The 14,744-nt window shown below is 40.8% G+C and overlaps 2 protein-coding genes across 2 annotated transcripts; both read left to right on the top strand.

Moving 5' to 3' along the window:
* The first annotated feature begins 593 nt into the window (after positions 1–593).
* On the top strand, positions 594–4,549 carry six7 (SIX homeobox 7). The gene is made up of 3 exons (XM_071523544.1): positions 594–1,001; positions 3,417–3,580; positions 4,339–4,549. The coding sequence occupies exons 1-3, from the start codon at positions 594–596 to the stop codon at positions 4,547–4,549; spliced, it is 783 nt and encodes a 260-aa protein (XP_071379645.1).
* Positions 4,550–6,272: 1,723 nt separating this feature from the next.
* LOC139647577 (actin-related protein 2) lies at positions 6,273–14,162 on the top strand. The gene is made up of 9 exons (XM_071523502.1): positions 6,273–6,462; positions 7,718–7,828; positions 9,239–9,397; positions 9,943–10,072; positions 10,331–10,467; positions 10,765–10,914; positions 11,373–11,518; positions 12,332–12,464; positions 13,427–14,162. Exons 1-9 carry the CDS (start codon positions 6,415–6,417, stop codon positions 13,595–13,597), a joined length of 1,185 nt encoding a protein of 394 aa, XP_071379603.1. The 5' UTR covers positions 6,273–6,414; the 3' UTR covers positions 13,598–14,162.
* The last annotated feature ends 582 nt before the right edge of the window (positions 14,163–14,744 follow it).

Genomic DNA, 14,744 nt, shown 5'->3' with positions numbered 1-14,744 from the left:
TTTACTCAGACTCATCCATCTCCTCCTGGGGTAGGCCTGCCACCTACATTTCCACCAGATCCAACCAATTAAGTAAGCTATCCTTGCTTGTTTGCTCTCTGCAATCATCCTGCCAGTCAATGTATCCTCAGGCTAAGCCAAACAAGCTGATCAGCCAGTCACCTCTGTACACACCACCCCCCACTAAGAGGCTAATGGCCGGGACGTCTAATCCTTCTCAAAACAACTACAGAGATGCTAATTGTATCTAGCTATAAATATAGGTTGACTCCTGGTGCTGTTTCTTTACTCGTCCCAACTCTAGGAACCTGGATCTTCCGTCACCGCGCATTGGCTTATCTGAAACAATCTGCCCGAATACCAGGGAAGGCTGAATTACATAAGGAACTCACACCACTTAGGGTTTGTAAGCAGCGTTTAAGTGTCGACAAACGTGGCACCATTTCATAAAATCAAGACGGCACACTGCACCGCGGACGCACGGAGCTTTACGCGCGGTTGGATACGTTAATCCAATGCGCCTTGTGAACGTTTACCAGCCGATGACCAAAGAGCACAGTCTTCACTGAGCTACTAAGAAGCGACAAGGAAAGATGTTCCCACTGCCGATGTTCACACCGGAGCAGGTCGCTCGGGTGTGCGAGAACCTGGAGGAGACCGGGGACATCGAGCGCCTCGGCCGGTTCCTCTGGTCCCTGCCCGCCGCCGTCCCTGGCTCCGCGGGGGAAGCGCTAAACCGACACGAGTCTGTGATGCGAGCGAGAGCGCTGGTCGCCTTCCACGGTGGGAACTTTGAGGCTCTTTACCAGATCCTCCAGAGTCACCGTTTTACGCGCGAGTCTCACGCCAAACTCCAGGACCTGTGGCTGGACGCGCACTACCGAGAGGCGGAGAGGCTCCGGGGGCGGGCGCTGGGGCCGGTGGAGAAGTACCGGATCCGCAAGAAGTTCCCCCTGCCCCGCACCATTTGGGACGGCGAGCAGAAGACGCACTGCTTTAAGGTAAACATCCCGTAGAGTCTAGCCTCGTGTCTGTCATATACTGCAAAATATTGCTTTCAAAGTAACGGAACAGGATAGATTTCACGGTGTAATATTATTTTATTCACATTTCCACTGGTGGTCTAGTAGAGAGACCAGTGTCCTTGAGCAAGAATCCCTACCAGAAGAAATAAATTCCCTTGGGCCATCAATAAAGTATCACAGACTCGCATTGTCAGATGGCAACTTGACAGGAGAAACTTCACCCCAGTTGATATTTCAAACATTTCAGTTTAACCTGTGTGCTGTATCAAGCAGCCTGCTTTCTGAGCTCTTAAGGTGATAAAGGTATAAGAGCCCGTTGATCCCTTTGCCTTCAGCCCTGAGCCCCGGTTAAAGCACCTTAGGCATGGTGTCCTATTGCAAGGTCAGAGATCTCATACAGGTCAGGAGAGTCGTTTCTGTAAGGTGATCAGGATATGTCTGCTTTGAGACACTATTATCTGAGGTTAGACTAACAGTTTATCTAGCTTTCCCAGATGCCAAAAGACAACTAGATTTTTACTCACTCTAGTCTGTAGATCCGTAAATGAGAATACAATCACATTTTTTTTTACACTTCATATCATTTACACATATTGTTTTTCTTCATATTCTCATATTCCTCTCATTTGTTATATATCTTGATATTTTTTAATATCACTTTTCACTTATTTCATGCTATATATGTCTCACATTACTTTGTCTCAGTAAATTCTGTTGCTACTTTTTTTTAAGTAAATCTTACACATTTTTCTCAGAGTGATGCTATTTTGCACACCCTCAGTGTTGTAATGTACTTTTTTCATACTTTCATCCATACATGTCTAGGCTACTTAATAAGTTCTAGCGTTGAATTTGTCAGCTGGGTATGTTAACATAGCTTCCATTTTCTCAATTTTTATATATTCTAGTTTTGTTTCCTGTAACCTTTTACTATTTGCTGCTGCAGCAGCCAAATTTCCACACAGGGATCATTCAAGTTGCATCATATTTTAATTGCCACTCCTCTCCTTTCAGTAAAATATGAACACCACTCTAACTAGCTGTTGCAGCTCGGAACACATAAGTCAAGGTGGCCTGCAGGTAAATGAGCCAACCATCTGCTGTCCGGCAGCCACAGCTAAGAGCCATTCATCCCAGTTTTAAGAGCTCAGACAAACATGCTCAGTGTGTCACATGCAGACTGCTGTTCAGCCTCAGGAATACATGACCCAGTCACTTAGATATACTGTGAGGCTTCTCCTGTTAGGGGCCACCTGTATCACTAAGCTGCCGTTTAGTTTACTATTTACTATTTACTAAAACTATTCTTCCTCTCACACTGTAGTGAACCACAATGCCAGGATTTGATGATCCAAAAACATAGCATAGGTTGACAGCATGCATTGAGCAAATATAGCAGTATTTACAAGCAAGTTTCAGTGTCTTGAGGTTGTTGTGTGGTGTGTACTTCATCTCTCCTCAACTCTAGAGTGAAAATTTACAGTGAAAGCAAACCAATCCTCCTGTGTCTACTGTGATAACACCAGTGATTTGTTAACACCCACGAGAGAGAAGTGAATTGAAACCAGGAGGAAAAACAAAGGAAGCTGCTGATAGGAAAGATTAAGATTCAAAGATTAAGTCTGTAAAATATTCTATAGGGTGAGAGAGCAAGGAAACATCCACTTAACTGCCCAAGAGGCTATTCTTCCCAGCCTCTTGGGGATTTGTGTGTGTCTGAAAGTGTGTGCGTGTGTGTGTGTGTGTGTGTGTGTGTGTGTGTGTGTGTATGGTCAACTTGCCATCTCCCTCCTGTGGCAGAGTGAAGTAATGTTCACAAGTATTGTTAATCTTTAATTCTAAACCTCAGGAGGGATCGTCTCTCCAGTATTAAGCCCCTTAACATGATCCAATTTACTGGATATACAGTACATTGTTATGTATACCTCTGATGTAGATTATGATCACTGCACTATTTATAAATCCAGTTTAATACGATTACACTCGGCATCACATGAGATTGTCAATAAGATTATTCTTAGCATTGTTTAATAGGATGACATCAAAACGGCACTAACCACATCGCTGTGCCGCCATATGGTGTCATTCCAAAATGCTATGTATCCATTATCACGGGGAAAAAAAGGTTTAATTGCTCAAAAAGAGGTGAATCCGTGCTAAAAAAAATAGTAATTTGAAGGCAAAGTTCTTAAAATCACTAATGAATTACATTTACTTACCCTCTGCCAGGGTATATCACTGTTTTCAAATGGTGGAAATCTCATTTTGGACTGAAACTCTCCATATCATGTCTAAATCTACTGAAAAGGTTGTGACATGACATATCTACTTGGATACTTAAATCAAGCAAGACAGATTAAATATTTCCTATTTCCATGTGTTCTTCTCCAGGAAAGAACTCGCAGTTTGCTGAGAGAGTGGTACCTCCAAGACCCGTACCCCAACCCGTCCAGGAAACGGCACCTGGCCCAGGCCACAGGACTCACACCCACACAGGTCGGCAACTGGTTCAAGAATCGGCGCCAGAGAGACCGGGCCGCATCGGCAAAGAACAGGTACGTCGAGAATTACTAATGATGATACCACTTAATAAAGTAATGTGATTAGAGTGACTCCATACTGAGTGTGGACAGTAATTCAAACTTACAGCTGGTGCACGTATAGTAGAATTGCAAAGCAGAAAGCAACACTATTACATAAAGGATAAATAAAGTATCTGTCTATTGATTATGAGTAAAAGGGTGAAAGAGAAAGACAAACAGCCTCATCACGACTCAAATTTGCTGTCACTACTGACTCAAAAGCAGGATGGAGTTTGCATTATACAAACATTTGCAGAGCTGCTGTGGAGGCAAAAATAATTTCATTAGTTGAGTTAAATGTCAGTGGGTGGGTGGAACCAAAGAACTACAGCTTTTCTAGTCAAATAAATGTTAGACTGAAGCCCGGTGAAAAAGACAAGAGGTAAGAGAGGATTTAGCTAATATTTTGAAGCGTAGCACTCAAACTAGCCATACTAGCCTATAGCTATCTAGGTAAGATAGTTAGTTAGTTAGTTAGTCTGCTGGCCTTCTGAGATCATGAATGAATGAAAAAATAAGTCATTGCCATATTTTATTCATATTTTGACCAAGCTTCCTTAATTACCATTCAGGTTTGCCCGTTAGTGAATTTGTGCTCCAAAAACCTGTGGTTCTTTGTGTCTGCCCATTGAGGTTTAACTTAACCAATGAGATTATTACGAGAAATACTTGTATTTCAAACCCCAATCAACGACTCAAAACCTTACTCTCGTCTCCTCCCCTCCACCCAGACTGCAGCAGGATCCTTCCCTCCTGCCTTCGGAGAGCTCCCCCGACGGTTCCCTTCAGGAGCGCCGCCACCACCCCCACTTGCTGCCTGCGTCCCCTCACCACCTGGGCAGCCCCGAGGCCAGTGACTGTAGCAGCGGGACAGAGCGCAGAGGAACGGGGGCCTCCACCCCAGAGATCTCCGTCAGCAGCGACAGCGAGTTCGAGCCTTGAGGAGACGGATTCTCTGACTTTCTCGCTCCCTGAGGCCAGAGCTTTGCCCGTCATCAGCATCACAGATATATTATAGACACGGATGAATTAGACAATCTCAAACTATCTGTGGCTGTGGACATACTGGAGGTTCTCAACTGGAGGGTGAAGCCACTTGATGTGGTTGTTAGTGGACATTGTAAGGGAATGAAATACAAAAACAATATGCACTTAAAAAAAGCACCATGGCACATAACCTTGACTGTTATATAAAACAAAGCTGAATTAGCTTCCCACTGGATATGGTACTAACTCAGCGCTGTAGATAGGCAAATATCCTACGGGTACTTCTACATCGATAATAGTGTTTTACAAATTCTCAGGCAAAGTATTTATAGAAATGCCCACGGTCTTTAGATAACTTGAATATTGATATTGTATGTTTTGATACTGGTTTCAACATATTTTGGAGTAGATGATTTTCTAATAGTTATTATGTAAGTTACATAATACGTTTGTTATTGACAATCGCTCAGACATACCCTTTGAATGAACAATGCCTTGAGTAGGCTATTGCTGTAAGCGAGTGACAAGTCATTGGTGAAACTACAATGACCGAAAATATATGATTTCCATTCAACATACTTCACTGCCTTAAAGAGGAACTATAAGGGCATCACTCTTTTACAATGCAATACCATCATCACAAGTTTAAATAGACTTTACCTTATTCAACTTACTTTCACAACAATGTAATAAACTATGCAGATGTGCTGCTTTTGATCCAAAAACTTCTTACCAACTGTGTTGTACCTGTTCATCTCTCCTTGGACGACTGTTTGAAATACTTCAAGGCATTTTCAGATGCTCCTCAGCTGCCCCAACGATGAATCCCTGCAGGAGAGGAAAACAGAAAAGATAACAACACCTCAAGGATTGATGAAAAGGGGAGAATGTGAAGCACTACTCGGTCTTAACTCAATGTGCCTATTACATTTGAGAACAGTGAGACCTGGTCGGATATGATTGTGTCCTCATGTCAAAACAAGACCTGCTACGGTTTCCTGTCTTACTTTATACCCATCATCAGTTAAACATTACACATCACTGCATTTCATTGAAAAGATGTATTTTGTAAACGTTTTATGTAAATAAATGAACCTATTTTTATCCAAACTCATTTTGGCTCGATCTTTTTTTTTCAGGTGCAGAATAACTGTTTCGGCCATGTAACGTTAGCCTGTCCAAACGGCCAACAGACAGCTGTTCGCTAAAACCTTAAACCTAAACCTGGGGGGTTTTTTGCCTTCAAAATAATTAATGCTGGGGCAGTCAGCTTTAATTTTCCCTTTTCAACAAATCACGAAGGACATGGCTATTAAATCCGTACCTCCAGTTTCTTCAGTAATGTTTTGAAGACTTATCATGTCGGTTGAAGCAGTTTTGGTGAAGTTTTTAGCCGTTGGGAAGCTGCGCCAATTTATGTTGGCCTACTAGAAAGGTAGGGAGGGGTGAGGGGGTTTTCAGATTGATTTAGTCGACGTTTTTACCATTTAGTAATACCTGTAGTGCGTTAAAGATTAATAGAAAGTCAAATGTTCTACTTTGTCAGACAGCTGCTATTCAAATGCCTCATTCAGAAACGTTAAATCGGCTAAAGGATACCTTACCTGTCTTCCCCCTCCCTTTCCGTAAAATGGGCGTCGTCATACTCACTTTGTGTACCCCGCCCATCCTTGAAGCAGTTGCAAGAGGGCTTCGTCCTATCTGCCAGTTTTGTCACCAACATTCATGTAGTCTATTATAAATAATCTGCAATTGGTTTTTTGTTCATTGAATCCCTATCCTGAGCGGAGGGACTAGGTGTTGTATTGCATCGTTTGACCATGGACAGCGAGGGAAGGAAGGTGGTGGTCTGTGATAATGGGACAGGGGTAAGTCTAAATTGTTAGTATTACACTATTCAGTAGTATTAGTATTACCTTCTGCCGTGGGTAAATTGTCCAATCGATTCTTTCTGTCATGTCAAGTGTTATCTCTAATGTATGATACTCTCCATGTCACCTACAAACTCATTTTGACAGTTTAAGCCATTGCATTCCAAACTACACCTGGTATAGGCTATTTAATAGGCCTATCTGTGTTTTATTATTATGTTGGTGTTGTTTTTTATGTATTTATTTATTCATAATGACTGTATGAAGGAGTAGGCTTTGCTTCTGGATCAACTGTGGTAACTAGGTTGCAGCAGTTGAAGGAGGCCAGGGTGTGAATCAGTGTGCATAGCTCATACTGATCCCACATCTGTCTGGACTTGTCACTCTGCCTCTTATGCGCACACACACTCACACACAGCCATAAATGGTTGTGATGCTTTGAAGTGAGCTAACATTGGATGAGAACCAGGAAGAGGAACATTTTAGGTGCTCAGGTGCTAAAAACCTCTTGAGCTGTCCATCAATGCTGCACTGTATTGTTCAAATTTTGATATTTAGGCAGCCGTACTGTAGTTTCTCAATGGAACAAAATGGACAAATATGAGGTGTAAACCATACCTGTAAGCTTCAACTGGTTGTAGCCTATTTTGCCTTCACCTGTAGCCTCTGCTTGGTATGCATTGCACAGCCCCAGGCTAAGGAATGTGTGCATAGCCAAAAAGACAAGTTGAGACCTTTACAAAGGGTAGTCATGACAGGCAGAGAGGTAAATAGATAATACACAATCACATGCCATTTAAGAAGGTCATGTAATTGGTGTATTGGCTTTTTATAACACCATATTTCAGTAATTTGCATGCACTTTTTTACTTAAGTATTCCATAGACTTTTGCAAATGCAATGCAATGAAATCAGATAAATTAGATGATATGATAAATAGAAGACAATCTAATATAAGCACCATTATATATACACAGTACACTCTGTTGTAGTATGATAATATACCGTGGGAGTTTTTCCTTGTTCTCACTGAGTAATGTGGACATTGTGAAGCCCTTTGACACTGTAACTGTGATTAAGGGCTATACAAGTAAACATAAGATAAGATTATGCTCTGACTTAACAGTTGACATTAGTGAGAACGTGGTCTGCCGCAATCAGTTTCAGTTTCAGTGTAACACATGAAAAGCAGAACTTTATTCCATCAAAAAAAATCTCTCATGTTTGATTCTCATATTCTCATATTCCCCAGTTTGTCAAATGCGGCTTTGCTGGATCCAACTTCCCAGAGCACATCTTCCCTGCCATGGTGGGTCGACCAATCATTCGATCCACCACCAAAGTGGGCAACATCGAGATAAAGGTGAGGTCAGTTTTCCTCCTGTATAAGGTTGACACCATCCAAAGCCTGCTCACTCAGCTGCTTCGACACCCTGCTTTGTTTCCTGCACACTTACTGAACTCGAGTCGGCGGTTAAAGTGATTCTGAGTCTGACAGCGTTCGGGTTGTGATCAGGGAGAATTCAACAGAATAAAACATGAAAAGGTTTTTCATAAAATTTTCAAGAGCACCATTTCATAAAAGTCTTTCATGCCTGGCTTCGCATAATGTGAATTAATCATGTACTGCATGCTGAGCGTACAGTATAGTGAACACGCTCATCTTTATCAGTTACTCCATGATGGATTTTCTTCTTCCACCAAATCTGTTGTGAATTAGTTTTGGCAATGGACATCAACAAGGATAACAACAATATGATATAATATCAATGTAGTTGCAAGCATCCATACACTGCAATATGAGTTTATGTCTAAGGGAGATGTTTGTCTGGTAAGGCTGGACACACACTACAAGACTTCTTCAGCTAATTAAACACCTGACCTTCCCCTGATCCTTCGGGCCTTCTTACCTCTGAGCTCATATGCTTTAAAGTGTCTTAGAGCCGTACACCTGTCAGCTTCCTAAGACATAGTTAAGTTCATATGGTCATGTGACCTGAGCGGTCATCTAACAGCAGCACTTGTACAGGCTGAGGTCAAGCAGATCATTCAGACTTTTTACCCCCGTAATCCCTGCAGGACTTCACTGTGCACAGGCGTTTTGTGGGGCAAGAAAAAATGCACTCTCTTTTAAAGATTATGTCTTGGCATTTTTGCCTTCATTTGATTTGGCTAGCTGACAGTAGAGAGAGTCAGGAAAGAGAGAGAGGGGAATAACCTAGTTTAATACATCCATGGGAATAACAGATCCAAGGCCGAATTCGAAAGAGCGTCACCAAAGAGACACCGGACACCAAAGAGCGTCCCTTTCTTTCTTTTTACAAAGAACATTTCACATTTCACACATATATTCACAGATATCCTATCCTATTATAGGTGAGGATGATTGTCAGCAAAACATTTACGCAAAAATAATAATAATAATAATACTTTATTTATATAGCACTTTTCGAAACAATTGTTACTAAGTGCTTCACACAAACAAATCAAACCAAAAGGTGATAAAAGCAACGTGAAGATAAAACATAAAACCATAGTCACACCAAGTTCATCAGATAAAATGTCAGATAAAACAAGTTTACATTAAAATAAATAGATAAATAAATAAAATAAAATAAAATAAAATAAAACACAAATACAAGGGAGTAGAGTTATTATAGAAAGGCCTTCTGATAAAAATAGATTTTCAGGAGTGTTTTAAAGGAAGCTGCTGTCCCTTCGCCCCGCACCATATAAACTACTCCTCTAGAACGGCTAAATCCTCTTTACCCAGGACTTGATGGTGGGGGACGAGGCCAGCGAGTGCCGCTCCATGCTGGAGGTTTCCTACCCCATGGATAACGGCATGGTGCGCTCCTGGGAAGACATGCTCCACCTGTGGGACTACACCTTCGGCCCCGACCGCCTGGACATCAACCCCCCAGACTGTAAGGTACAGCCGGGCATAAAGTTTTACCATCCTGGGGAATCATTTGTAGTCACGCTTCATAAAAACCTATTCTTCTAAAAACTGTGAAGAAACTCCTGCACACGGTCTTGTTTATTTGCAAATGAAATATTTTACTGAGAAAATACATATAACCTTTCAGTCTTTTGACGTTGGAAAGGAAAGTCCGTCTCAGGTGAAGACGTACATGACAAAGGTTACAAGACCAAAATGTTATATGCATTTTCTCATTTTTTAAATTGCATATAAAAGAGACAGTAGGCAGGACTTTCCTTGAACATGAAATAGGCTGCCCAGTCTTCTATGGACCTGTTGCCTGTTTTAATGTTGTTTGCCAAAAAAACAATAATTTTTATTTGAGCTTAGTGCATACGGCGACTTGGAAAAGCAGTATAACCAAAATCCGTAACACTGCGAAAATAACATGCACTGACTCAATTGTATTCTATTTTTTGCTCTATATTTTAATATTAAAGTCTCTTGTCTTGCTGCATATTGCAATATTTGTATTTATTTTTTACCTGCACAAGGTGTTGCTGACCGAGCCGCCCATGAACCCCACCAAGAACCGCGAGAAGATCGCAGAGGTCATGTTCGAGAAATACCAGTTCCACGGCATCTATGTGGCAATTCAGGCTGTGCTCACTCTGTACGCCCAGGGTAAGATGACTGTACAGTGGATTTAATGCGCCTTTACATTTTTACACTGTCATCTTAGGTACTGAGGCGATGCTGTTGTTTCAGTGTTGTGCTCACAGACACTTCAACAGGACATATGGTCGTTGTGGAAATCAAACTTCTTCATTCAACCCCAGTGTTCTGTCTATTTGCCCTAAGAAACCTGATTTCATTGATGGCTGGATTGATTGTTTAGTTAACGGAAAGATGTTGGAAACTACTCTCTGATCCTGTCTACAGGTCTGCTGACCGGTGTGGTTGTCGACTCGGGGGATGGTGTTACCCACATCTGTCCCGTGTATGAGGGCTACTCTTTACCCCACCTCACACGCAGGCTGGACATTGCAGGACGTGACATCACACGCTACCTCATTAAGGTGAGAGCCATGACTCCCCTCAGTCCAATATTTGGGATGAAGGGCCTGAATATTGGACTTAACAGAAGAGTTTTCTAGGGGGAAAGTGGGAAAAAATGGAAAAATAGGCCATACTATTGGACTACAGAGCCTTTAGCAGCATATGTGGGGAAAATGCCAAAAAATAAACAGTTCAGTTAGATCTACTATAGATTCTGATTTGGGATGTTTAGGTACAGTCTCATCAGAATTGTTTTTGCAGTATCCCTTCTTTTAATCACAGTTTTAACCATTCTTTTTTCATCTTCCCTCCATCAGCTCCTGCTGCTACGAGGTTACGCCTTCAACCATTCGGCTGACTTTGAGACGGTGCGCATGCTGAAGGAGAAGCTGTGCTACGTGGGATACAACATTGAGCAGGAGCAGCGCCTGGCCACAGAGACCACCGTCCTGGTGGAGTCATACATGGTATGGCAGAGAGCACTAATGTATTTGAATGGAAATTTATTGTGGTTTAGTATACTTACAAGTTAGTATAATGTGCTCAGCTTGTCTGGCACTGAGTGAATTTTCCTAACTTGTTTACTCCAACCATGAGATACTCCAAGTCGGTCACTAAAACACTAATAATTATTTTCTTTTGTATTGTCTGAAATGCTTTAAAAAACAGGTAGTACTGTAGTTTTTAAAGTAATAATCCTTGACATATTTACCTAAATAAATGTCAGTGATTCAACCCACTTCAGGAAAGAAACTCAAACTGCAGTGCACAGTACTGGAAACACTGTTTGATTGACAGATGATTTCTCGGAAGTGCAGTGCAGAAACACCACAGCAGTGAGCACCAAAGATGTCACCAGAATAAAAAAAAAAAAAGACACAGATCTTGTAGATTTCCACTCTAACTTTTCCCTTCTCTGGTGCAGCTCCCTGACGGCCGGCAGGTGCTGGTGGGTGGTGAGAGGTTTGGCGCTCCTGAAGCTCTGTTCCAGCCTCACCTCATCAACGTGGAGGGAGCAGGAGTGGCGGAGCTGCTGTTCAACACCATCCAGGCTGCCGACATCGACCTCAGGTCCGACTCTCCTCACTGAGCTCCTCACCTTACTAAATGCCTTAAATGTAAATGTTAGAGGATGAATGTCATGCTGCTTGTAGACACATGGGGATGCACAGCACTTTTTTCATCTTCTTTCATGATGTAATTGTAGAAGATACTATAGACAGGGGATGTAAACAAACAAAATACATATCTGAACAGAAAACTGCAGGGAGCGCTTCAGGTATTACTTACTACCAGTCAAACATTTGGACACACCACATTTTTCTTTATTTTTACTATTTTCCACCTTTTAGAATAATAGTAAAGACATCAAAACTATGAAATAACACAGATGAAATTATGTAGTGACCAAAAAAGTGTTAAACAAATCAAAGCTATCTTATATTTTAGATTCTTTAAAGTAGCCGCCCTTTGCCTTAATGGAAAGGCAAAGGTTTTGGAATGAAATTCATACATAGGATCAACTTCACTATTTATATTTGTCTAAGAAACAAATTTCAAGCATTTAAGCATAAGCCTTTAGATCAAAATGGCTTTAAGAGAATGAAAAACATTCAATCAGGTGTGTCCAAACCTTTGACTGGTAGTGTATATTACTAGACATTCTCTTGGAAGGGAATTATGATAAGAAAAAAAGGAAGAATTATGACCATCAATGTAGTATATGTGGCATAAAAAAATCCAAGTCCAGGCATTAGTGTGGATTTCGATATGCGTAGGTGCTGATTTTAATTTAGTTCTAGCCCCCTCTAATCAAGCCTTTTTATTATTTAAATCCACACAAAATGCGTAATTTCGCCTTCCACCCTCTGTTTTCCTGCGCAGGGCCGACTTCTATAAGCACATTGTGCTGTCAGGAGGAACCACCATGTACCCCGGCCTTCCCTCCAGACTGGAGAGAGAGATCAAGCAGCTCTACCTAGAGAGAGTGCTGAACGGAGACACTCAGAAACTATCAGTAAGAGCTTTTTCAAGCGTATTCACGGAATTTCTGCTTTATCGGCTGGTAAACAGTGGAGATGGACAGGAAAAATAGGGGGGGGTTATAGGGCATGACATACAACATATGAGTCAGCTTCAGATTCATGCTGTTGTGAGTGCATGCATGCACTTTGACTCACAGAGTTACACAACTGTTAACACAATAACTTTCTATTAAGGTAATAAACCATCAAGGCAGCAACAGTTTACAGCTAAAATTGTCATAATCTGTATCATAATCCATAACGTTAACAGAATACATTTCCCATTAATGTGATAAAAGTTACCTATCATCAATGTAATAACTTTCTTTCTGTTAACATAACTACTACATTATTGTTTTTTGTTTTTACATTGACAGGTTTTTTTTAAAATGTCAGCGAATTACAGTGATCATCTAAGATCTTTTACATACAAATTCATCTCTTTTCAGATCTAGTTGTAGACCATAGTTAATGGCCAAATTTGTGAATTGGTAACAGTTATGTATTGAATTTTGACTATTATTAGATTATCAGTTCAGTTATTACCTTTTTGAAACCTGAAAATTTCAACCTTCTCTTTTGTAATAAAACCCAATTATGTTAACAGGAAAAACAGTTAGTACATTACTGGTAGGTAACATTTATTACAATAATGGGATTTACTTTTTACGTTAACAGGATTATTACACTATTACCTGAAAATTCCTATTATTACGTTGATGTTTTATTACATTAAACAAAAGTTTTTTCATTAGCAGTTGTAACAGGCGTTTTACCTGTAGCTCTAACACAAAGAAACAGAGATACAGTTAGACACAGTTATGCACATACCCACATGCACACCCAAATACATGCACGAGCACATAAAGGAGGGAATGTAGGTGTTATGCTCTGTGTTTTAATGACGTCTATATCTCGGACTCCTCCTCCCCTCTCCTTCCCTCCCCCTCTGTAGAAGTTTAAGATCCGTATCGAGGATCCTCCCCGGCGTAAACACATGGTGTTCCTGGGCGGCGCTGTGCTGGCCAACATCATGAAAGACAAGGACTCGTTCTGGCTGAGCAGGGCGGAGTACCTGGAGAAAGGCCTGGGGGTGCTGGACAAACTGGGGGGTGGGGTCAGATAAGAACATCAATGTCCAATAAAAAATCAAAACAGCTTCCTATAGCCAATCAAATGGGACTCCTGGAGTAGATCTACACCCTTATCGTGCCAATCAAAGAATGCATTGGACTCTTTTTTTTGTGCTAAAGGCTAATGGAACTAATGAGGGAAAATGTGTTAGTGCATGCTGGAAAAACATCACTGAATGAGTTGAAAAAATGTGAAATGTTATGTAATTGCGGCACATAACTATAAACCTGTCAAACAAGCCATTAGGTTTGTAAAGTGGAACACAGTGGTTTGCTCTATTCTTGTCATTTCCACCAGTCCATTACACAGATAGACCTTGAGAAAAGATTTAGATCACATAGTAACAGCATGCAGTTGTTTTGTCTCGTTATTGTTTTGCATTCTGACAATATAAACTCTTTTATCGGTCAAATGTAAGGTGGTTTTATAAGGAGTGTCTGACATGCTATTAAATGAATTTTATCATAAATGCTAAGTAGGTTTGTTCTTAGTGAGTGCACAAAGTGAGCATTGCTGTATTCGATGAGTCAAAAACTCAAAAACATTGTTACCGAAACCAAACATGAAAATGAACTGAATGATAAGTATGATTACTTTTTGCACATGTCATACAATGAAAATTATGATTCAAAAATCAATCACTTAGGATGTTCTCATTTGAAACCACAAAGCTTGAATAAACACCATAAACCACTAGTTAAATCTAAAGGTAGAAGTATGGCAGCTCAGAGGATTTAATTGCTGATGATGTTGTAATTTGCTGCCCCTTGGTGGCGAGTTTTTTTTATGGCATCAAATTACAACGTTCACAATCACACTGCAATACAAAACTGGATGTAACAACACTATGAACAGATATTGCAATTTTTATTGCGATATTGAATTACCTGACAAAATACAGTAATGTGCTTTCACATTAAAAAGAAATAGTGAGCTCCTTAAAGTGGCATACAATGAACACATGCTTCACGCACACACACCACATCCGCAGAACCGTCACATGTACATTAAATGAAAAAGCATGCAATAATGTCCAAAATACAATATAGTTTCCAAATGAACTTCCTCTGCCGATAAAAACTCCAGATATGTTGAGAATCCATACTTATGTTTTGATACCTACCCAACAAATTGAACGA

This window comes from Centroberyx affinis, unplaced genomic scaffold, assembly GCF_046629955.1.
Source record: "Centroberyx affinis isolate AG114_WGS23_722 - 3 ecotype Tasmania unplaced genomic scaffold, CSIRO-AGI_Caff_v1 ptg001094l_1, whole genome shotgun sequence".
Lineage (NCBI taxonomy): Eukaryota > Metazoa > Chordata > Actinopteri > Beryciformes > Berycidae > Centroberyx > Centroberyx affinis.
Note: the sequence above shows the minus strand (reverse complement) of the source record. Positions and strands in the feature narration are given on the sequence as shown.